This window comes from Pyricularia oryzae, chromosome 5 (assembly GCF_000002495.2).
Source record: "Pyricularia oryzae 70-15 chromosome 5, whole genome shotgun sequence".
Classification (NCBI taxonomy): Eukaryota; Fungi; Ascomycota; class Sordariomycetes; order Magnaporthales; family Pyriculariaceae; genus Pyricularia; species Pyricularia oryzae.
In genome coordinates, this window is record NC_017852.1 from 2,764,534 (window position 1) to 2,784,727 (window position 20,194).

The following is a 20,194-nucleotide window of genomic DNA, read 5'->3' on the forward strand; positions in this document are numbered from 1 at the left end:
TAAGAAAATGCTTAAATAAATGTGAATAACTATTAAATTTAGATAATTACCGTCAACTGGACTACGGAGACGGTCAACAGGTGGCCAAGTAAAATCATGAAACGGGTTCGTTGCCAATGTGGCCAGCTGCTAATGACGCGCTGTAGTATCCAGCATGTATTATCAAGCATCCACAAATTCGACTGCAAGCAGCTTCACTGTGCCCCAACCTGTCTGGATTTAGGAAGCTCACTCATGGCGACGTCAACTTACTTACCTACCCAACAGTTGTCTCCATTCTTCTTCAACAACTAGGGAAAACCAACGCCTGTTTCACCAGGACTGCATTTGAACGTCCCAGGCATAATTACAGCGGACCTCAAAATTTTTGGTTGCGACGTCGTCACTCATGAAGTTCAGTTCGCCCCTCCTCAATCAGATCTCTACCTTTGTACGACCTTGTTTGCATGTAACGAAAGGGTGAGGTGGGCAGCACTGGCAACACTGGCAGCACGCAGACAAACGAAAGGAAAAGAAATCATCACCTGCAGCTCTTGCTGGACTGGGTATGAAGGTATTTTGCGCCTAGTGCCCCTACAGCACCGCATCATGCAGGGGGAACAGGGACTACCTCTTCCCTCCTCTCTGCAAGAGGTTGAGGCCGTAAGTCAAATTCTCTGTTTTGGCATCCGACGTTTCAAATTCTTTTTTACTGACCAGAATCATGAATTTCTTGCATCTCAGTTGATCTTGGCACTTTACGAACCAGGTCCTCCAGAGACAATATCACGGATCCAAGAGGTGCTTCATCGGGTGCAAAAGTCTCCCGAGGGCTGGCAGTTGGCCCAAAGTTTATTGGTGAACTCCAACGACACAATCAAATTTTTCGGTGCTCTTACTATCATTGTGAAGCTAAACACTGAGAGGTAATGAGAATGGCCAAATTTCTCGCCCTTTGTACTCCTTCGGAGTTGACCATCGACTAATATATAAAACCTTATCTATCACAGCTCAACACTGTCGGAAACTGACGCAAACGAGTTACTACAAAACCTGATTGAATGGTTTGTGCGGTCTCTGCGTGATGGGTCAGGTGCACTGGTCACCAAAAAGCTGTGCTCCGCACTTGTCACCTGCTTCATCCAGTTCCCCAAGATATGGCCCAGCTGCATAGCCCATCTAGTACACTGCCTGTATACACAGCGCAGCGTGCCCGTATCTGAGGCCAGAGACGACGATGCCGATTCCACAGTGGGTCTCTTGGACTTTGTTGCCCTGAGAGCGGCACTATGGTTTGCTGCTACGCTGGTGGAGGAGACGAGCAAGACAGACATGAATGCTGCAAAGTAGTAAGTCTTGGCAACCCAAAATCGAGGCTCAACAGGTCATCAATCTAATCATGCCACATAGCTCGCAGGCTCACAATCAGCTCATCGCTGAAGGCCGTGATGTTGCCTGTCTCATTTCACGCGGAATGGACCCCGGGTTTGCAAGTCCAGATTGCACGAGTATCCAGGAAGAAGCTATCAAATGCCTACAGGTATGCTTGCTTTCTAGTGAAGTCCAAGAAGCTAGTACCGGCACTCTGACATCGACTTCCATTACAGCCTTGGGTCATGTATAATCAGCGCATATCATCATCGACCGACGAGCTGACTATACCGCTGCGGACTCTTCTGCCTCCTGTGATACGATGCCTGATAATTGACGAACTCTACGAAGCCAGTATAGAGCTTATTACCGACACGCTCTCTAACTATTCTGCATTCTTCACGAGCGAAGGCTTCGACATGTTGATCAACTTGTTTGAGACGTCATGGTCTGACAATCGATATCAGCAGTTGGTTCGCGGAGATTTCGATTTTGAATCTGTCCAGTTTGGCATGCTGATGATAGCATTTGCCGACGCCAAGGTTGTTGAACTTCAGAAGAGCACTGACCATCGTTCACAACGCTTCCTCGACGGGCTGAAGGGATTGCTAGGCGCAGCTGGCTATGCAGTAGGTGAGGACAAGATTTTTGTGCCTGCGCTTGAATTCTGGGCCACATTTGTGGAAACGATGGTCGACACCATGTTCAGCGAGGAAGCCAAAGACTCGGATGCTTGGGTACAGCATTCACTGGGTTTGGTGATGCAGGTCGTGGGCTGCTGTTACAAGAAGATACAGTTCCCGCCAGCAACCACCTTCTCCGGCTGGGATTCTTCAGAGCGAGCTGGATTTGTGGAGGCGCGCAAAGACGTTGCCGACCTGCTCCAAACGGTCTGCACTATACCAAATGCAAGCCTCGTTTCCCTATTCGTCGATCTGCTGCTACAGGCCTTGTCGGCGCAGGCTTGGGCAGAGCTTGAGGCGGCAGCTTTCTGCCTCAGCGCCCTGTCTGACTGCATCTCCGACGGCGGCGAGTATGACGAGCTCCTCCACAAAGTCTTCTCATCTGGCCTTTTTGACTTGCTGGGCCAAAGCGAGAAGCTACCCGTTCGACTGCGTCAAACAGGGTTGTCGCTTATTGAACGGTTCTCTGACTACTTTGAGCGCCACGGCGAGTTTCTCCCAGGAGCTCTCAACCTCTTATTCGGTGCAGTGGGCGACTCGATGCTAGCCGGTCCCTCGGCCAAGTCTATCTGCACGCTTTGCTCGTCTTGTCGATCACACTTGACTGGCGAGGCGGCTACATTCATTTCATCCTACGAAAACATTCATTCGTCAAGGTCTATAGATCCCGTCGCAGAAGAGAAGATCGTTATGGCGATTGCATCTGTGATACAAGCTATATCGGACGAGGAAACGAGACTGCAGGCTTTCCGTCATCTGTACCGCATTGTTCGGTTGGATTTGGATCGCTGCTTGCAGCTCAAGGCACAACCCGAGATGTTTGAAGTTTCTGATCCACTGGTGGCAAAATACTACGCCGAAGCTCAGTCACAGTCGCAGGAGGTAGCATCTGCAGATAGAATTGCGGGACAAATCGCCGTCCAAAGCCTGAGGTATATCTTGAGCATGGCTAAGGGTCTGCAAGCTGTTACGGAGGCGCCTGTAGATCTGGACGAGTCTTCTAAGGTTGCATCTTCAGTCAGCCAATCACTGCCTCATCTCCAGTCCGAGATCATGCAGATGGTCGTCCAGCTACAGGCTGCGTTTCCAGACAATGGCGAGCTTATCGAGACGATATGTCATGTTTTGCGCGCTGGCTTCTCCGAGACAGAGCCAGGACCGTTCGTCTTTCCTGCAAACATTATATCGCAATACCTGACAAGCCAGAATTGTTCGACTACGCCTAGGATTGGCTACGTGGTCAGCACTGCTTGCGCTTTTACGAGCTCTCTTGCTAGTAGCTCACACGAAGAAGCTGCTAAACAATTGACAAAAATATTGCCGTGGGCTATCGATTTGCTTCAGTCCCTACCCGGTAAGATTTTCTCGGCCTGCATTCCCTTTATAACAAATCTTAGAGTACATGGCACTAGAACATTCTCTGAACAGAACCCGAAACCGATACCGAGTTATCTCAGAACGTCATTGAGCTCGTAAATAGAGTGGCCCAGCGACAACCTGGGGTGATGATGAGACTCCAGCCATCCTCTCTTCTAGAGTTTTTCTTCATCTTTGTGTTGAAGGTGCTTGATGGTCGCGAGACGCTACCAAAATCTGCCGCTGCCGAATTCTGGGTGGGTGCTCGACTTATTCACAACACTTGAAGTAACTAATTCACGGTTCTTCTTGCTGAGATTAGGGATTTAGACTACTTTCCTGACAATCAGGACGACAGACGAGCCTATTCAACAAGCTGTCGACTCTGTCATGACGCATCTTGGCCCTTCATTGGCCATGTCTTTGATTCGTAACATCGGCGGTAACGCAGCGCGCAGTGAACTTGATAGGCTCAGCGAGCCGTTGAAGAAGTTGACAGCACAGCACGTCAACGCCAAGACATGGTTCGAGGCCGCATTGGCTGATATCTCATTCCCGAGCTCCAAGGTGTCGCCAAAGGAAAAGACGCTGTTCCTGAAAAAGATTCTCAGGTGAGTCGTCCCATATTTGGCCTGTGAAGACTCACCGGATCATAGCCAGGGGCGTTAACTAACATCATTACATTCACAGCCTCCGTGGAAGCCGGCAGACAAACCAAGTTATCAGGGAATTTTGGTTGGCATGCAGAGGATCTAGCTTTGCCTACGCTTCATGAGGGCTGTGCACCACCTTGAGAGACAAACAGTGGCGTTCGGAGCTGCTCTCATTGGAGTGATCAACACCAATACCCTGGGGGAACGAACAACGAATCGCAGCTATGCGTAAGACGTAGAGATCTAAAATAATAAAGTTACACGTCACATCTACACACGGCCATCCTATAGACAACCGCTTCTATATGATGTCAATGAAAGGTTACAAATACAAATTATATGCGTGGGCTGTGTGGTGAATACACAAAGAAGTCGCCACGGACACCTCGACGTAAACTGGCAGCAAAGCGCTCTTTACTGCCATCACGCAAACCCAATGGCAGCGCGCACAACCTCCATAGTCTTTTCGGCATTTGCGCGTGCCTTGACGGCGCCCTCGAGTGCAACCTCGTCCAGATACTTGCCGTCATCCTTGGCCAGGATATCCAGGTATCGTTCCCGGATGCCCGCGAGGCCCTCTACGACGGCATCGGCCACTGCACCCTTGAGCTCCTGAATGGAAGCGCCGTAAAGGGGCCCGCCCTCCGCCCCCAGCTCGGCCGCTTCCAAGCCGCTCTTGCCAAACGTGCTGAGCAGCTCAAACAGGTTGGCGACGCCGGGGCGGCCCACCGGGTCGTAGTAGACGGTGCCGATGCTGTCGGTCAGGGCCGTCTTGATGCGGGCGCGAATCTCGTCTGCACTGTCAGTCAGGGTGATGCGGGACCGGGGATCCGCGTGGGACTTGGACATCTTTTGGGTTGGGTCACGAAGGGACATGACTTTGCTTGTTGGTGCTGGTTGGGGAGGTGCGGGTGAGTGCGTGTCAGCAATTTTCTTGTCCATAGGGGTGAGAACAAACTGAGCATCATCCAAGGAACGATAATAAAACCTTACATATTATGGTTTCAGGAGCAACAAGGTGTTTGCCGTATATGGCATTGAAGTTTGTTGCGCATTCTCGGGCAAATTCTAGATGCTGAGCCTGATCCTCTCCGACGGGAACATGAGTGGCTCTATTTGGAAATTGTCAGAAAGAACCAGTTTTAGGCAGCTATGTTGCTGGTCAAAGACGCTTTGTGTAAATGTGATAAAATGCGCCAAGTTCCCTTACCTGTGAACTAGGACATCCGCGGCTTGGAGGACTGGATATGAGAACAGTCCCAACTTAAGCTTTGCCTTGACCTTCTTGTCGTCTAGAGACAGCTTTTCGCCGTTACCTAGATCCAATTTGCTCTATAGGTCATGGTCAATCCGCGAATGCCAGTTTCAAGGGACAAAAGCCGTTCGCTTGGTCAGACGATCACAAACCTTCCACTGCGTCATACGTGAGAGATATCCCGTCGAGGCATTGCAGCTCAGGAGCCACATTAGCTCTGAATGCGATGGGACCTATATTTATATGGTAACTGTTAGAACCAAAGTTGGCTTGTTATATGCAAGTATTAGAGTACCACGAAATACTCACAGCAGATTGGTAAAAAATCACAGACCTCTTCGGGTCCAGGCCAATAGCCAAAAGTGCAGCCAAAGCCTCCCTCCTCCACTGCCTTAACTGCTCAGCCTTTTGCGGCATGGTTATGGCGTGCAGGTCCACGACGGAAAAGAACAAACTGGTCTCGTCCGCGGCCGAGTCCTGTAGGCGTCGCCATTGCCGCAGAGCTCCGAGGTAGTTACCCAGGTGTGGGATCCCGCTCGGCTGGATGCCGGAGAAGACAATTGAGTCCTTGGGTATCTCAAGCTTTACCCCTTTTGATGCTGTGCTTGGTGATGATGAAGAGGTCGAATAATACGACGATGCTGTTTTAGACCGCTGCTGAGGCTGCAGACTTTGAAGAATGGGCCTCACTAGCCTAGGATTCGGCCTGATCGGCATCTTAATTGATTTTCGACAGGCTTCTTGATTTTGAATCGCTGGATGATGTATATCAGAATATTCTCTGATAATTCAATTGCTGATGCTCTGGAAAACGCGCTGTGGTTCCGATGTTCTTGGGTGGCACCGTGCGCATAGATATTTGCTCATTATTGAGACAAGACAAGAGAACTTCACCCACTCACACACCCCCTTTGAAAACCAGCACAACTCGAGAGGACAGAAGGGAAGGTGTCATTGATAAGTACAAAACTCACTGTCATTCTAGGATAGCAAATATTATTTGGCGTTCATTATTAGTTCAGAATTACGACAGGCTTATGCCAGGCACTTTACGCGCAAGCTCAAGTACAACAGTCAAAAAGACAACATGAAAATGAATCTATACTCTCATACATATACACAGATTGATTGTACAGCGCTTTGCACCAGATGACAGAGTTTCTACCTTCCACCCGCCAAGGTGACTCTCTCCTTCTGTAACATCTCCTTGACATCCTTAACACTGCCCAGTGGCTTCTTTTGGCCAAAGTGAACCCAGCTCGACTCAATGTCCGCAGCAGCCTTCTTGGCAGCCTCATCCATCTCCTTGGCCGCGTCTGTAGAAAAGTGATTACTTCAATTAGCCAATCATCCCAATTGTGCCACCCAAACAATGAACAGCCAGGCAGGATCAATGAACAAGCAAACTCACCAAGCGCTCCAAACTCCCACATGTTGGCCTTCATACCCACGCCGGGGTACGCATGCTTCTGCAAAAAGGCCAGCCAGATCTGCACAGTCTCAGGGTTTCCGTCACGGATCTGAATCAGCCTGCGCAAAGTGATGCGCTCGTAGTTCTCCTGCGACTTCTTAAAAATGAAGTGCGACCGTGGGACCGTCCAGCGCTGCACAATGCGAGGCAGCGGCGTCGGGCCAAAGGCCGGGAGGCCCAGGTAGTAAGCCGCACGCAGGGCAAAGTCGCTAAAAAACTCGATCGGACGAGCGCTGTACGCCCGAAGTTGGAGGTCGCAAGACGGGATGCCGTACTGGGTCTCCCGTCGGAGTGGCTGCAGGTGGAGGGTCTGCAAACTTCGTGGGAATCGGGCAAGCTCTTCCTGGATCTCTTTGGCGGGCGAGTCCTGTAGCTGTGGCTTGGGGGGCCTGTCGGTTTCCAAGGGTGGCCAACGTGAGTATACGAGCAAACGTATCAGGGAGTTGTATATCTTGCAGAGTAGGAATGAGGGAAGAATCCTCACGTTTCAAGGTCCAGCTCCTCGGTCAGAACATCTACTATTTTGGCGGCCTCGGGGCTTGTCTTAGAAGACGATGATGTGCTTGAAAAACGGCTATTAGCGTTGTTAGAACAATATGCATAGTGTTCTATGTCATTGCAGAGCTAGTCCCCATGAAACTGCCCTAGCCTTGTCTCTGTATAAAACATACTCCGAGCTGTTCAACCTGATCTGCCATAGTTGTGATGATATCGAGGGGGTTTTTGTAGTAGGAAACTGCTGCTGCTGCTGCTGAAGAAAATCCTGAGGTTAGCTCATACTTGTAGCTAAAGCCGGGGGAATATTGGGTTGAAATCCTTACCAGCCTGCTTTGCAGCAGTTGCTGCGCCGGTCTTATTAACTTGGAGCCTTTCATCTCTGCATTGCCGGCGTCGCGATATGCACAGCTCGAGTTCCAACAGGTACGTCTTTGGACGTGGACCTGAAGCTACGACTTTTTGCGCGTCTCAATTCCCCAGCGACGAGCAAGGGTTGTTATCGATACCTAGTTGTGCATTAGTGTGGATATCATCTTAGTCGCACTGTGCTTTCCGCCATGTGAGCGGAGTTCGGTTTCAGCTTGTCATGTCTATTCGTATCATGTCAGTATTGGTTTCTGTTTACGCGCATCCAAAGTTTTGCAGGTTGGTTCTCTTTATACACAAGGCCCCTGGGAAAACATCACAAAGTGGCACAAGCTACAGCTGGGTCCTGTTCCTAGCTTCGACCCTCGCTATAGTTCGTCACGATTCGATCGCCACTCATAAATTCGCTCAGTCACATGCAAATTGATATGATTTCAGAACTATTCATTGTTATTGCCTGTCGTGTCATGAAATAACAGTTCGTTGTATCATAAAACGCAACCGAGATGGCAAGTGTTCAAACTGGACAGTCCATGGCAAGCCTTTCAGCCAAATGTCCATGTTTCCCCACAGCAATGGGCAACCATATGCACATCCATAGAGTACCTTCTACGGTTGCCTCCTTGGATGTCAGGCGCAGTCAGGAGCGGGGAGTACGACTGTTCTCAGCTGAGTTTAGCTGGTGACCAGCAGTTTTCAAGAGTTCACGGCCTGCCGCAGGTGTTCTCCTGGTGATTGCAAGGTGCATAATAAAGTTAGGGTTCTCCTGAGACAACAAGCTTTCACCGCTTCTTGTATCGCTGTGCCATCATTTTCTTGTAGCTTCCCTTTCTTCCACTCATCTTCCTGGTCTGAATGTCACTGTATTTCGTCTTGAACTTTGCCATAGCGTCAGAAGATGCCAAGACCTCTTCGGCCAAGGTCTTCTTCCTTTCCTTGCGGTTGATGCGAGCATTGTAGAATTCGGTAGGGCCCTCGATGATGGTGCCTGATTGGCAGTAAGTAGGGACCAATTGCGTGCGCGTGTCCTTCTTGAAGAACTGCTTGGGGTTGAGCACATTCCTCATCCGCAGTAGCTTCAGATCGCGGACGAGCTCAGGAGTCGCATTGGTCTTGGGCATGTTGAACCAGTCGGAGCCAGCATCTTCAGTCTTGTTCTGACTTTGCTGTTAGCAAACGATCTGTGCCGAAGAGTGTGACATAGATTGAGATGATGGGCTTCAAGTCAGAGTAACTATGATGTAAGAAATCATTATGGTGCAGGAGAGTCTCCCATGACGGGATATCTCGCCGCGTCATGAAAAGTTTGGGATAAATTTTCATCATGAAGGTAGGCCGGGCTAGGAATGAACAAATCAAGCACTAATGGAATGGTAGAACACACCTTTGGCTGTATTGGAGCCACAGACCGGACTGATAACTCTTCCTCCTTCTTTGAAGAGCTTTTGGTGGTAGCAAGGACCTTTGGTATCTTCACCAGACTGGCCGGTTTGCTGCCAGTGACAGCGACATCCTGCGAAGCAGCCTGAGCAGATAGACGCTTCTCAGCATCTGCAAGAAGGCTCTCAATGAGCTGGTTCTCCGACAGCGCTACATCACCTGCTGCCATGTTTGTGAAGTGGTTTCGGCACTTTTAGGTGTGGCGGTTGGAGAAAAAAAAAAATTCGCGGCAACCTTTTGAGCTGACGCGCGCAGCTTGACCCTTGCTCCGCAATTATGTGGTCTGTGCTGCAGCAGACAAGATATAGGTCACGTGGACTGTCCATACCATTTTGGTTGTTTTAATATTAATTAGTCCTGCCCTCAACGTATTACAAGATAGGCAGTGAACTGCCAATAAATTGATATAAACTCGAACCAGGTTGAAACTTCATTTATCTCACAAGATCAAGAAGTCTCTCTAGTTCTAGAACAAACTTTTGTGAAATTTCTTTACTCCGTACCTTTTCGAATTGAAACGCTGTACTGAATCACTAGTGATCTTAGGGATAACTTGATGCCTCAGGCATTTAATCAATGAAGTCATTTTGAGGCTGGCAGCTGGAGGTCGAGTGCGTTGGCAATTGGGCCGACAGTGATGCCCAACCCTGGTCGCAACGGTTACTAGGCGCCTGCTCGCTGACCGCTACAGTGACGGTAGACGTTATTTCCCTGATGACAATCAAGCTGTAAACACCAAGAAATAAAGAACCAACCCTCTCCTGAGGCATATCGCAAAAAACAACAAAATATTTCTATACCAATTCAATTATCTGCCCGGTAAGGTGCTAGTCTAAGAACTCTCCTGGTTGGTGATTAATCACCGCACGCGCACAGTACGCATACCATCCGTTATCTTGGCTTCGGACCCCTCCTTTCATTCGTACGAAATGGAACCTGAAGCTTTAAACGGGCGGCGCGGACAGTCGTTGGCTCATTACCTTGCCCACTCGCTCCAATCACCCAAGCCTTGAGCTTTTAAACTCCACCATTCGCTAACTAATGCCCTTGCGCCTGCGACCAATCAATTGATCAGTTCGTCCGAAAGCAGTCAGTTCATTGGGATAACGCGTCAAGATCCCATATTCCCCCGTTCAAAAGTAAACAAATCATTGTGCCGTGAAAGAGATAGAGTGTGTGGCGCAAACTGCTAGAACTAGACGCTGACCACAATGCACGAGCTTCAGACTTCCCCACAAGACACCAGCAGCCTCAGCCTTGCACAAGGGCCTCGCTGGGTTCCGCGCGAAACGCGACGCCCGAACTTGCGCGACGCCGACGCTTGAGAACTCCCCCTCACTTCCTCTACCTTTATCCACCAAAAAGCTGTTGTCGCAGTGACTCGACTTGCGCCTTACAAACATGGCTATGAATCCCCACGATGCGACGCAAGCCCAGGCCCAAGGGCAAGCGCAAGATGGAAGGCCACAAGCCAACTACGATCTAAGCAAAGGCGGCCACTATGGTAAGCCTATCGCTCAATTCCCGCATTTGCGCGCAGGTTGCCCTCGGCATCATCTCACATGGTTTGCAGCATGCTAATTTTATCTTGATAATATAGGCGCCAGTTCTCAGGTTTGTTGCACCAGTACCACTTCGTGCCCTTCAACTGACCCCCGTTTGTACTGACCTGAGCCCGATTGACCGCCAACAGCTGGCACAACAAGGCTATGCTCCATCAGAGCACTATACAGGACCTTGGGCCAATGTGCACCAAGGTCTCAAGGGCCCGTACAAGAACATTCTAACCACTTATTGGCAACACACAATTGATCACCTGGAGAATGACACCCACGACTACAAGCTCCACCAGCTTCCGCTTGCCAGGATCAAGAAGGTCATGAAGGCGGACCCGGAGGTAAAGATGATCTCGGCCGAGGCGCCCATACTTTTCGCCAAAGGTTGCGACATCTTCATAACGGAGTTGACGATGCGTGCATGGATCCACGCCGAAGAGAACAAGCGCCGCACCCTGCAGCGTTCTGACATCGCATCAGCCCTCTCAATGTCGGACATGTTCGACTTTCTGATCGATATCGTTCCGCGCGAGGAGGCCGCGGGGCACGCCAAGCGGGCAGCGGGCCAAGCTGGTGCCGCCAACGCCGCCGCCGGCCAGCCTCAGATGGGAGGCATGCCCGCGCAGAACCACACGCAGCACATGGGCGCCGAGTACGGCCTCCCTGGTCACCCCATGGGTGGAGAGGCCGATTATCGCCAAGCTCAGAACATGTACCCAGGTCAGGTCCCGACAGGCGCCCCTAACGCGTACGGCCAGCCACAGCAACCCATGTACGAGGTGGACCCAAACATGTATTCGAGCTATACGATGCAGCCTCCCCAAGTAAGTGCTCTCGATCCAATACATAACGGAAACACATCAAAAAGACCAATTGTCCCTGACCTTGTTCTCCCTCTATCCAGAGCGCTTAGGAGTCCCTTGGTCCACATGGTTCTGGATTGGATCAGCTTGCTGTATGGGTTCCAGGAACGGAAGCTCATCCGGCCCTCCCGGCACTTACCAATTCGGCGGTGTCGGAGAAAAAACAGAGTTCCATGTTCATGACCGAGAAAGAAGATTCCTTGGTGTGAGGGTGGAAATATTTACGTAGCACATTCACGATATACGCCAGGTTTCCAACAGAACTCGAAAGAGACCTGGTGATTTTCTCAATTTTTGGCCCGGGGGCTTAACTAGTTCCTGGTGTTAAACTGGTATATCTTTACATATTTTTCTTCTTTTTATTTCATAGCACTGTACATTTGGAGGCGTGGGGGACTCCATGATTGGGACGACCTACAGAGACGCCATTTTTGAGGGATATCCATGAGTGACGGAGTACATGACGTCGGGTTTTCAACAGACAGCATTCACTGAGAAAAGAATTCATTGATTTTGGCTTGTGTTGTGTGCTGTATTCCACAACTCAAACTACCTGAGCAAACTTTCAAAGCGACACTGTCCCTTCCAAAGCTGACAGTAGATCAGCTGAAACCAAAACGAGATGAGAATCCCGCAAGCGCAGGTGTGCCCTTTGGAGTATTTTCTACCGTGGTTGACAATCTGAAACATGGCAAGGACCATTAGTAAATGAGATATTACAAGGGGAGGTCGTTGGGAACCTCAGGAACAGGAACGCATACTTCTCGAGCAAGATGGGCCCGTTCATGGCATTGACACGGGGATACTTCTTGTTGCGCACTGCAGCCTCGAAAAACTCGTCGCTGTTGCCAGACTTCATGAGCTCTACGGTTTGTTGCAGCTCATCCAATGTCTGTGTGAGCATGAACGAGTTGTCCAGGCTCTCCACGAATTCGGTCAGGTAGCGCACATCCGTCTCCATGGCCTGTACGCCATTGGGGTTGATCCGCTTCACCTCTGGGGCCATCGGCAAGGTCTGTTCGATAGTTTTATATGTGAGCACATGTAACGTGCACGAACAAACAAAGGCGTGGCTAAACTCACCAATATCTTGTCTGCAGCATGGCTCAAAGCATCAAAGTAGATAAGCTCCTTGATTTCTCGTGGCAGACCTAGGAGTGTTGAACTCATAATGTTGGCGAGATAACGAGTCAAGGTTTGTATGAAGTTGCTTGGTTCCAGTTGGGGGTTGGCGGCCGTCCTGCAGGTGTGTCAGTATACCAAGAGCTGTACGAAATCACCAGGTCCACGGTCCACAGCTAGTCTTACCATTCATATTCGGCCGTATCAACAAGATCATCAATCTTCGAGTTGACAAGCTCGAAAATCCGCTTCTCCGCGGTCTTCTTGTTACTTCGGAACTGCTCCGTAGCGCTGAGAGTCACGGGCCCGCCTGCTGACGTCGAGGATCTAGCTCTAATGAGCAGTTGCTCGAGCTCCTGGCATGCAATCTCAAAATGCTCTAGGTTTATCAAAATCTGAACAATTTGACCTAGGTACTGAGAATTCAGCCGCTCCACCAGCGACTGACATACTTTCTCCGTAAGAAGGGAGTCAAGCGACTATTGTGTATGCACCAGCCATCAGTTTTCTTCCGCGGCCTAAGACTGGAGCCAAGCTTCGAGGCAAGTAGGACTGACCTTTCTGAGAGTTTCATCGATGATGTTGGGGTGTTGGAAGTGATCATCCGAGAAGAAATAGAACTGATTGAGGAAATTCCTTATATCTATACAGCACAGTGGGTACATCTGGGAGAACGGAAGAACGCATGGGAAGCTGAAATAAATCAGTGTTAGTGGCAAATGACGCAGAAGGATCGGCACTGGAAAATAAGTACCTAAGCTCCTCGGCAGGCTTCTCAGGAGTGAACCAGCTGACATTAACAACTTTTTCATACTCCTCGACGTTGTTGATGGCCATTGGCATGTAGTCATCGGTAGAGACAATCTAATGATACTGGTGTTAGTCTTTCCAAGTTCACAACCAACAGTAACAGGACCAGAGCTCGTACCTCTTGGAAGTCTTCGCTGAAGCGACGCTTGAGAAGCTCGGCATATTTGTCAAACAGCGTCAGGAGGAAATTATCCAGTACTGACACCGAGTAACCCCAGCCCTCCATAGTCTGGATAAACAACGCAATCCGGACTTTCATGTTCAGCAGAATTTCCGCGTTTGTGACGTCCTTCAATGCCTTTGTGACAAGGGCTATGGCTGACCGACACAGCGAATCCCACAACTCGTCCACATCTACTGGAGATCGCAGCTGCGGAACGCGTTGCATCGTTGCCTTTTCGATGATGGCAAAACCAGCTATGCCTTCCAACAAGGCACTCAAAGTCGGCTCCTCCTCGCCTTCTAGGTTTACCCTGGTTGGCATCAACAGGTCCTTCTGCTGCCGTCTCGTTGCGGCGTAATCGGACTTGAACCTTTCCACCTGCGTGAGGGCATCGTGGATATGGACCGCTTCGAACAATGGCGTAAAGTCGACCTGCAACTCTTCGTTGTCCAGCACATCGAATTCCTCAGATTCGTCATAAACAAGCTCAATGGCCGAGTTGAGTCTAAACCGCTTCAGGAAGTCGTTTGCCTCCACACGTTCTCGCTGACGTTCCCTCCTCAGCTCTGTGTGCCACATGGCCACCTCGCCTAGATACTGTGACGTTTCTCTGATGCGGAACAACCATGTGTTGAGGTCGGTCATGACAGCATCGCAAATAGACTTCTGCCACGCTGGGATGGATTTCTGTATGAGGTCCGCCAGTTTATGTTGGGTCGCATATTTGTTTTGTATCGTTGGAATGAGAAACTCATTCTGGAGGTCGTCAAGTGACTTAAGCGCCGCATAGTAATTCTTCTTGCGGATCAAGTCAAGGGCGTTGTTCACAGCATGTAGAATTTTTAGTGACTCTTTCAGCGCCTCAGATGCGTCGGCGATGTTTTGACGGACCGCCCTTGTGTTGACCAGGCTCTGCTTCTGTTCGGCCAGCTTCTCTGTACTGGCTTGTATCGACTGATTTAGCTCCAGGATCTCGGCGGTCAGTTTGACAGTGCCTTCCCGGACCTTCTGGAGCTGGTTCACAGATCCCAAAAACTCTTCGTGCTTCGTCAAGCCCACCATCTCAATCTCGGACTCGCGATCAGCGGCATACTGCGAGAAGTTCTGCACGAGAGCGCCCATGCGCCCTCCCTGGGAAGCATCCTTGAGAACCGGAATGAGCTGGTCGAGGAAGTCGGAGTCGGAAGACGCGAGGATTATCTGTGCCGAAGCTGGTCAGTAGGCGCGGCGATACTAGGGGTAGACTAGACAAAGGTAGCGATGGTGAACTGTGCTAATGGCAATCCTACCTCGGGCACGGCAGCGCCGTAATTATCGTACGACTGTGGCTTCCGCGGCATGTTTATGAGGCGGGCGCTGAGCGCGCCGCGAGGTTACGAAGTTCAAGTCGATCTTGGTTAAACGATTGGGTAAGGTAGGTGGCACTCGCAGCTAGGTAAATGTGAAGACGCGACAGCTAAGTTTGAGCTTATGAGAAAGACAGGAGTGCGCAGACGCAAACCGATATTCTGCAAATCGCAATTATAATCTGTTCATGTTCTCAACATCGCCAAATGCATTCAATTGCTCCACCCCTCCGCCCGAGGACCCGGGATGCTAGTTCTAGTCGAGTTGAGGCTCCTGCTGTGAACAAATCCCTGTCTGTTTTCCCTGCAGAGTGGCATCACTCATGATGGGGTAACCCAGGAGGCATCGCTCGTCTACAGTGCCCAGGAGCTAGATTAACTGTGTTTCCATTGATCTTCAACGACATGTGGCTTGGCGGATTGAATCTTGTTGCATTAGATAATCAGTAGAATCTTGGTATCACATGACGACAGGAGCTTAGTCAGCGCTAGGAACACCATAAAAGCGTTGTCATGCTCGTTAGGCTAGATAGCACCACCTACAACAATACATGGCTCTCCTACCCAATCAATCTGCCTGCACGTGAACGTTGGTGTGCGTCAAATCTTATTCTCATGGAATACCAAAGCTATCTATCTCCTCACCAACATTCAAATATTAGGCGAGGCACTTATCTACCCTTTTCAAACAATTGCCCCTCTCCATAGCCGTGGTATCGTCGCTTACTATTGTCATGATTTCATTGTCAAGCGACTTGGTACTATATATAGTCAGCCAGCCTTCTGCTATGCTGCATAATATATGTGCTTGATAATGTCCGCCAAGTTGAAGGAAGCTACCTAGGTATTTACCGTCAATTATTTCCAAACCGGCCACTTAGATTTCTCCCCAAGCGATAGACGATACAAGCATACTTCGGCTTGCCTCAGAGCATTTATCTCAGCTAAATTGCTAGAGATGCCGATCTTAAGGCCAATATGCACCCACGATTGTGCATTCTGCGAGACTGCCCATTGCATTAAACAGTGTGTCGAGGGCATCTTCTCCAGATACAGCCCGGTGAAAAAGGCTACCTATCTCCCAAATCCGGGCTTTTTTTAGAATATTTTGTATCCCACTGACGCAGACAGTAGCCTCTCTGGTAACATGTCACTCCACTTTCATCAAATGTCTAGACTGCAGGTAACAATCTCTTTGCCGCAGGCTGTGATGATGGTGTAGACATCCGGACTCATTTTCTAGCATATCAAAATAATCTGATAAAAACTCATTTCTTTATTAAGCTGCAACTATCAGAAAGCGAAGGACTCAAATGGCAAGCAGAACGGGTTGAAATGCTGCTCTAGGCCAACAAGCTATTGTTTGAAGATGCCTACTTCAGCTGGGTGTCCTTGATGAGAGAGTATAAAATTCGATTCGAAGCTCAGCGTTAACGGTTGAAATCCTGAAAAGTTTCGCTTTATGGATGCCAACAAAAGGTAGAAATAGTGATCAATAATGGAACGCTTATCGAGCTTTGTTTATATCAGGCAGCAAAATAATATCCTGTATTTTGTCTGTATAACGAGGAGCTTACTCGCTTCATGCACCGTCTCTAGCAGGAAATAATCTACCTTGAGGTAAGTCTCTCAGCTTGGTCTCGGTGGGCAGCTCACTTCTGGCTCACATTCAAGTCAGTCTTAGATACCCCCAAACATACATGACAGGGAGGCAGTCACTTGGCACGATGGTACCTCCCCAAACAGCTTGTATGGACCATCAAATTTTGTGCAATGTCAAGCTTTCTAATGATTAAAGCTGCCTGCCAACCATTCCCTCAAAGGTAAAAGAGGTACCTGGGTGCCTGCCTTGTTGTAAACTTGATCGACGCTAGCACAACCGCTCCTTCCTGCCTTGGGCCGACTCTAGGACACGCCTTGAAAGAAAACAAAATTCTATCGACGGAAGGAACAACAGCACCTGGTTTCCCTGGATTTTTGGATCACAAACTCCTTTTGGATCGACGATCTAAACTTCAAAGAAAGCAACACCGTTTGTCGACAGCGATTTTTGTTTCTCATCAACCTTTCTCCTCCGATTCTTTCTCCCCACATCCATCACCTTCTCTTCTTTTTGTTCATTTGTCACGACGGCTGCACATCTTTTACCTGCTGAAGACTTACCGCCATACCACGCGCCCGCCTTCTCCAGACCGACTTCTCTTCTTCCTTCAGTCCTTCCAGCGTTCACGCAAATCTCGGCTCTCTCCCTCCCTCTCTCTGGAACCCAGTCCCCGGGTTCGTGTGGTTGACCTTCTCTAACCACTTTGGTTTCCTTTCCTCGCCACCAAAACGAGAGCCACGTTTGTTCTTAGACAGCTCACCCACGTCGTCTACTATGGCGCAGTCGCAGGCAAGAGACGGCGCGGGAGTCTTCAACCCTCCATCTCCTCATTCCTCCAATGGGGCGGTAGAGTCTTGCAAGCACGATGGAACTCCAGACACACGCCTCACTGCTTTTTCTCCTGAAGAGAGCTCGACAAGATCGGCAAAACTAATGGCCACTATCGCATCAGGCTCATCTGATGGCGGATCAACCAACTACTCGACGAATCAAGCTGTGCCATACCGGAGTGACCAGTCCCCGGTTGAAAGGGATCCATTCGTGTCAACTGATACACCCGCAAGGAAACAAGAACAGAAGCTGTCTGCCACCGCATCCGCTTTTCGCCCATACGGTTCACCACTCATCGCCCAGGGATCAGGTGATGCGGCCTCGGAGTTTTCGCCAGGCAAGGCATCATCCATCCAGCAGACAATCCCGTCAATACCCACAACGTTGAGCACTGAAGGACTTCTTTCTCGATGCATTGTTGTATCATCCTCGTCGCAACTCGTTGGTCAGAACGACCTTGAGCTTTTGCTTTCGGTTTGTCTCTCTCGTCCAATACAATCCATTACAATATTTTGCATGAAAAATTCTAACAAAGATGTAGAAATTGGGTCAACTTGGTTCTCCATGCCAAGGAACAAGGCGTATCATCGTCAAGGGTCCTGCGGCATATGTTCGATTCTCGAACATCAGGGACTCATGCATGGTTCACCGCAATATTCTACTCGGAGGACCTTCTTGGGTAGCTGGGTTTGTGCCACCTGTTGAGTTTGTCCAGGTATGGAGAAAGACCCAAGTTAGGGAAATATTTGATTGTGGTAAAAGTGCTGACATTACATGTCTCAAGCTCACTGGAGCCAGCGATAATCTGACAACAAATTACGAGGCCCAGCTTGATGTCTTGGCCGTTGGCCGAACGGACTGTGAACAACAAGTAGAGTCTCTGGTTGCTGGACTTCTTTGTTCAGAGGGAGACGTTTTCGCACTCCAGAAGACTCCTAGCCCTGAGCGCTGTGTCTACAAAGCTGTACTTGAGTATGCTGACACGGCTGTGGCTTTTGGCGTTATTTCCAAGTACAACGGTATCACTGTCAATGTCAGTTTTCCGATCCTATCACCGATAAATCTCAACTGCAATATACAACTAACCAGAGACTAGGACATTGCCATTACCACCTCATTCCACCAGAGTGAAGGGCTCAGCCTTGGCCCGGAAATCCTTGGTGGTATGGCTACGCCGATCTCAACTCCAGTGGCAACCCCCGTCAGATCGTCAACTTTTCAGGGGTACGAGCAAGATATCTTCTCGGGACTCTCTATGACCAAGATGCAGCAGTCGGCTGTTCCCCTCAATACTCCTGGATATCCATCTACCCCGCGAGTTAATCTGCCACTTAGCCCACAATATCCCCTCTACCGACCCATGGTCTTCCAGCACTTCTCTGTGCCCACCACATACACACTGAACAGAATTCCCGCCCAGAGCCCTCCCTCATCGAGCATACAGGGTTACCCATGTGTCACGCCAATCTATTCAAGTCCACAGAGCCCGGTGGTCCTATCTCCACAGCAAGACTTCACGTCTCCCAGGCAGCTTCAAGGCTTCAGCCGGCCAGATAACCGCCGCCAGAATGCGACACGCGTACATCGCTCTTCGTACTACAACGTTGCCGGGCACCATAATCATGTAGATGTCAACCGCATCAGAGAAGGCACTGATGTCCGCACAACTGTAAGCAACTCCGCTCATCACAAAGCTCCGCATTGGCTGCTAACATTGGACAGATTATGCTGCGAAATATTCCCAACAAGGTTGATCAGGCGATGCTGAAGCGTATCGTTGACGAATCAAGCTGGGGCAAGTACGACTTTATGTACTTGAGAATCGACTTTGCCAACGACTGTAATGTTGGCTACGCATTCATCAACTTTGTGGATGTAAGTAACGCCATTGTCTTTTTAATAATGTCGTATGCAGGTACTGACGGGTCTTGAATTTTAGCCACTTGACATCATTGACGTTGGTCACTCTAAAATTCAATATGATTCAAACCGTTCACCATAGTTACAATAACTGACGAAAATCTGTGCTTCAGTTTGTCAACGCGCGTGGAAACCAGCGCTGGTATGCTCATGCTCCTACTCTTAGAGGGTTCAGAGATCCAATGCTGATTATGTGGTAAACTTTAAAGGAACTGTTTCAAGAGCGACAAGGTCGCCGAGATATCTTACGCAAGTAAGTACTTGGCGGTTATTCTCTGTGGACCCCCTGTCACATAATAGGGGCCAGGCTGCCGGAGAGGTCTCTTGTTAACTCTAAGCAGCGATTCAGGGCAAAGACTGCTTGGTGCAGAAGTTCCGCAACAGCTCGGTCATGCTGGAAGCTGCTCATTATCGTCCTAAGGTATGCTACTGGACACATCAATGTCTCCATGGATCTTAACTGATATCGCTCGTTGCAGCTCTTCTTCACCTCCAATGGCCCAATGCCTGAGCTAGCAGGGCAAGAGGAACCATTCCCCGACCCTGACAACCAGTCAAAGATGAAGAGAAGCTGTGAGAATGCAGAGCACGTCGGTGGGTTCATTGTACTAGTCTGTCATATGAATTTTTGTTTGCCAGAGTGTTTTCTGACCGATATCAGGACTCTTCACCCCCAATGCCGGCCAGCACTTCCGTGATGAGCAACGTCGTCGCCGCTCTCAGTACGATCGTGGAACTAGACTGGCAGCCCTTGAAGAATACGACTACGAGACCGCAATCCAGCACCTTTATGTCGGACAGTAAACTAAAGCCAAAACCAATGCTCCCAACACTCTTTCAAGCCGACTTGAGATCAACCCCGAAAGTATCATTACCGGCACAAACACATTGAGTATACATTTGAGTGG

The 20,194-nt window shown here is 49.6% G+C and overlaps 7 protein-coding genes across 7 annotated transcripts; 3 read left to right on the forward strand and 4 right to left on the reverse strand.

Moving 5' to 3' along the window:
* Window positions 1–31: 31 nt before the first annotated feature.
* MGG_00475 (uncharacterized protein) lies at window positions 32–4,393 on the forward strand. Its single transcript, XM_003718540.1, has 8 exons — window positions 32–642; window positions 724–905; window positions 990–1,328; window positions 1,390–1,519; window positions 1,587–3,387; window positions 3,462–3,646; window positions 3,720–4,000; window positions 4,080–4,393. Exons 1-8 carry the CDS (start codon window positions 589–591, stop codon window positions 4,162–4,164), a joined length of 3,057 nt encoding a protein of 1,018 aa, XP_003718588.1. The 5' UTR covers window positions 32–588; the 3' UTR covers window positions 4,165–4,393.
* MGG_14679 (tryptophanyl-tRNA synthetase) lies at window positions 4,252–6,314 on the reverse strand. Its single transcript, XM_003718541.1, has 5 exons — window positions 5,607–6,314; window positions 5,450–5,530; window positions 5,253–5,374; window positions 5,036–5,154; window positions 4,252–4,935 (listed from the first exon to the last, which is right to left on the reverse strand). Exons 1-5 carry the CDS (start codon window positions 6,012–6,014, stop codon window positions 4,466–4,468), a joined length of 1,200 nt encoding a protein of 399 aa, XP_003718589.1. The 5' UTR covers window positions 6,015–6,314; the 3' UTR covers window positions 4,252–4,465.
* Window positions 6,315–6,371: 57 nt separating this feature from the next.
* MGG_11573 (30S ribosomal protein S10) lies at window positions 6,372–7,735 on the reverse strand. The gene is made up of 5 exons (XM_003718542.1): window positions 7,590–7,735; window positions 7,440–7,516; window positions 7,253–7,330; window positions 6,709–7,157; window positions 6,372–6,613 (listed from the first exon to the last, which is right to left on the reverse strand). Exons 1-5 carry the CDS (start codon window positions 7,641–7,643, stop codon window positions 6,459–6,461), a joined length of 813 nt encoding a protein of 270 aa, XP_003718590.1. The 5' UTR covers window positions 7,644–7,735; the 3' UTR covers window positions 6,372–6,458.
* A 301-nt stretch (window positions 7,736–8,036) lies between these two features.
* On the reverse strand, window positions 8,037–9,334 carry MGG_00473 (rRNA-processing protein FCF2). The gene is made up of 2 exons (XM_003718543.1): window positions 9,017–9,334; window positions 8,037–8,789 (listed from the first exon to the last, which is right to left on the reverse strand). The coding sequence occupies exons 1-2, from the start codon at window positions 9,239–9,241 to the stop codon at window positions 8,415–8,417; spliced, it is 600 nt and encodes a 199-aa protein (XP_003718591.1). The 5' UTR covers window positions 9,242–9,334; the 3' UTR covers window positions 8,037–8,414.
* A 404-nt stretch (window positions 9,335–9,738) lies between these two features.
* Window positions 9,739–12,125, forward strand: MGG_00472 (transcriptional activator hap5). Its single transcript, XM_003718544.1, has 6 exons — window positions 9,739–9,891; window positions 10,148–10,211; window positions 10,299–10,576; window positions 10,673–10,686; window positions 10,766–11,452; window positions 11,533–12,125. Exons 3-6 carry the CDS (start codon window positions 10,474–10,476, stop codon window positions 11,539–11,541), a joined length of 813 nt encoding a protein of 270 aa, XP_003718592.1. The 5' UTR covers window positions 9,739–9,891; window positions 10,148–10,211; window positions 10,299–10,473; the 3' UTR covers window positions 11,542–12,125.
* Window positions 11,766–15,221, reverse strand: MGG_00471 (exocyst complex component Sec15). The gene is made up of 8 exons (XM_003718545.1): window positions 14,876–15,221; window positions 13,542–14,786; window positions 13,368–13,477; window positions 13,171–13,306; window positions 12,800–13,092; window positions 12,575–12,731; window positions 12,253–12,506; window positions 11,766–12,172 (listed from the first exon to the last, which is right to left on the reverse strand). The coding sequence occupies exons 1-8, from the start codon at window positions 14,924–14,926 to the stop codon at window positions 12,094–12,096; spliced, it is 2,325 nt and encodes a 774-aa protein (XP_003718593.1). The 5' UTR covers window positions 14,927–15,221; the 3' UTR covers window positions 11,766–12,093.
* A 2,088-nt stretch (window positions 15,222–17,309) lies between these two features.
* Window positions 17,310–20,179, forward strand: MGG_00470 (uncharacterized protein; the record flags this gene model as incomplete). Its single annotated transcript, XM_003718546.1, has 11 exons — window positions 17,310–17,840; window positions 17,908–18,081; window positions 18,151–18,399; window positions 18,463–19,035; window positions 19,089–19,241; window positions 19,306–19,323; window positions 19,400–19,428; window positions 19,496–19,539; window positions 19,628–19,707; window positions 19,766–19,880; window positions 19,948–20,179. 11 exons carry the CDS (start codon window positions 17,310–17,312, stop codon window positions 20,088–20,090), a joined length of 2,109 nt encoding a protein of 702 aa, XP_003718594.1. The 3' UTR covers window positions 20,091–20,179.
* Between the last annotated feature and the right edge of the window lie 15 nt (window positions 20,180–20,194).

Excerpts from the sequence above, each read along its gene's own strand:
- MGG_00475 (XM_003718540.1), top strand. The coding sequence starts at position 589 with ATGCAGGGGGAACAGGGACTACCTCTTCCCTCCTCTCTGCAAGAGGTT. Across the intron at positions 1,520-1,586 it reads AAGCTATCAAATGCCTACAG|CCTTGGGTCATGTATAATCA; the intron begins GTATGCTTGCTT and ends CTTCCATTACAG. Across the intron at positions 4,001-4,079 it reads TTCCTGAAAAAGATTCTCAG|CCTCCGTGGAAGCCGGCAGA; the intron begins GTGAGTCGTCCC and ends TTACATTCACAG.
- MGG_14679 (XM_003718541.1), bottom strand. The coding sequence starts at position 6,014 with ATGCCGATCAGGCCGAATCCTAGGCTAGTGAGGCCCATTCTTCAAAGT. Across the intron at positions 5,531-5,606 it reads TGATTTTTTACCAATCTGCT|GTCCCATCGCATTCAGAGCT; the intron begins GTGAGTATTTCG and ends ATATAAATATAG. Across the intron at positions 5,155-5,252 it reads GCGGATGTCCTAGTTCACAG|AGCCACTCATGTTCCCGTCG; the intron begins GTAAGGGAACTT and ends ATTTCCAAATAG.
- MGG_11573 (XM_003718542.1), bottom strand. The coding sequence starts at position 7,643 with ATGAAAGGCTCCAAGTTAATAAGACCGGCGCAGCAACTGCTGCAAAGC. Across the intron at positions 7,331-7,439 it reads ATCAGGTTGAACAGCTCGGA|CACATCATCGTCTTCTAAGA; the intron begins GTATGTTTTATA and ends CCGTTTTTCAAG. Across the intron at positions 6,614-6,708 it reads GTGGGAGTTTGGAGCGCTTG|ACGCGGCCAAGGAGATGGAT; the intron begins GTGAGTTTGCTT and ends ACTTTTCTACAG.
- MGG_00473 (XM_003718543.1), bottom strand. The coding sequence starts at position 9,241 with ATGGCAGCAGGTGATGTAGCGCTGTCGGAGAACCAGCTCATTGAGAGC. Across the intron at positions 8,790-9,016 it reads TGGCTCCAATACAGCCAAAG|AACAAGACTGAAGATGCTGG; the intron begins GTGTGTTCTACC and ends CAGCAAAGTCAG.
- MGG_00472 (XM_003718544.1), top strand. The coding sequence starts at position 10,474 with ATGGCTATGAATCCCCACGATGCGACGCAAGCCCAGGCCCAAGGGCAA.
- MGG_00471 (XM_003718545.1), bottom strand. The coding sequence starts at position 14,926 with ATGCCGCGGAAGCCACAGTCGTACGATAATTACGGCGCTGCCGTGCCC. Across the intron at positions 13,307-13,367 it reads AAGCCTGCCGAGGAGCTTAG|CTTCCCATGCGTTCTTCCGT; the intron begins GTACTTATTTTC and ends GATTTATTTCAG. Across the intron at positions 12,173-12,252 it reads GGGCCCATCTTGCTCGAGAA|ATTGTCAACCACGGTAGAAA; the intron begins GTATGCGTTCCT and ends GCCATGTTTCAG.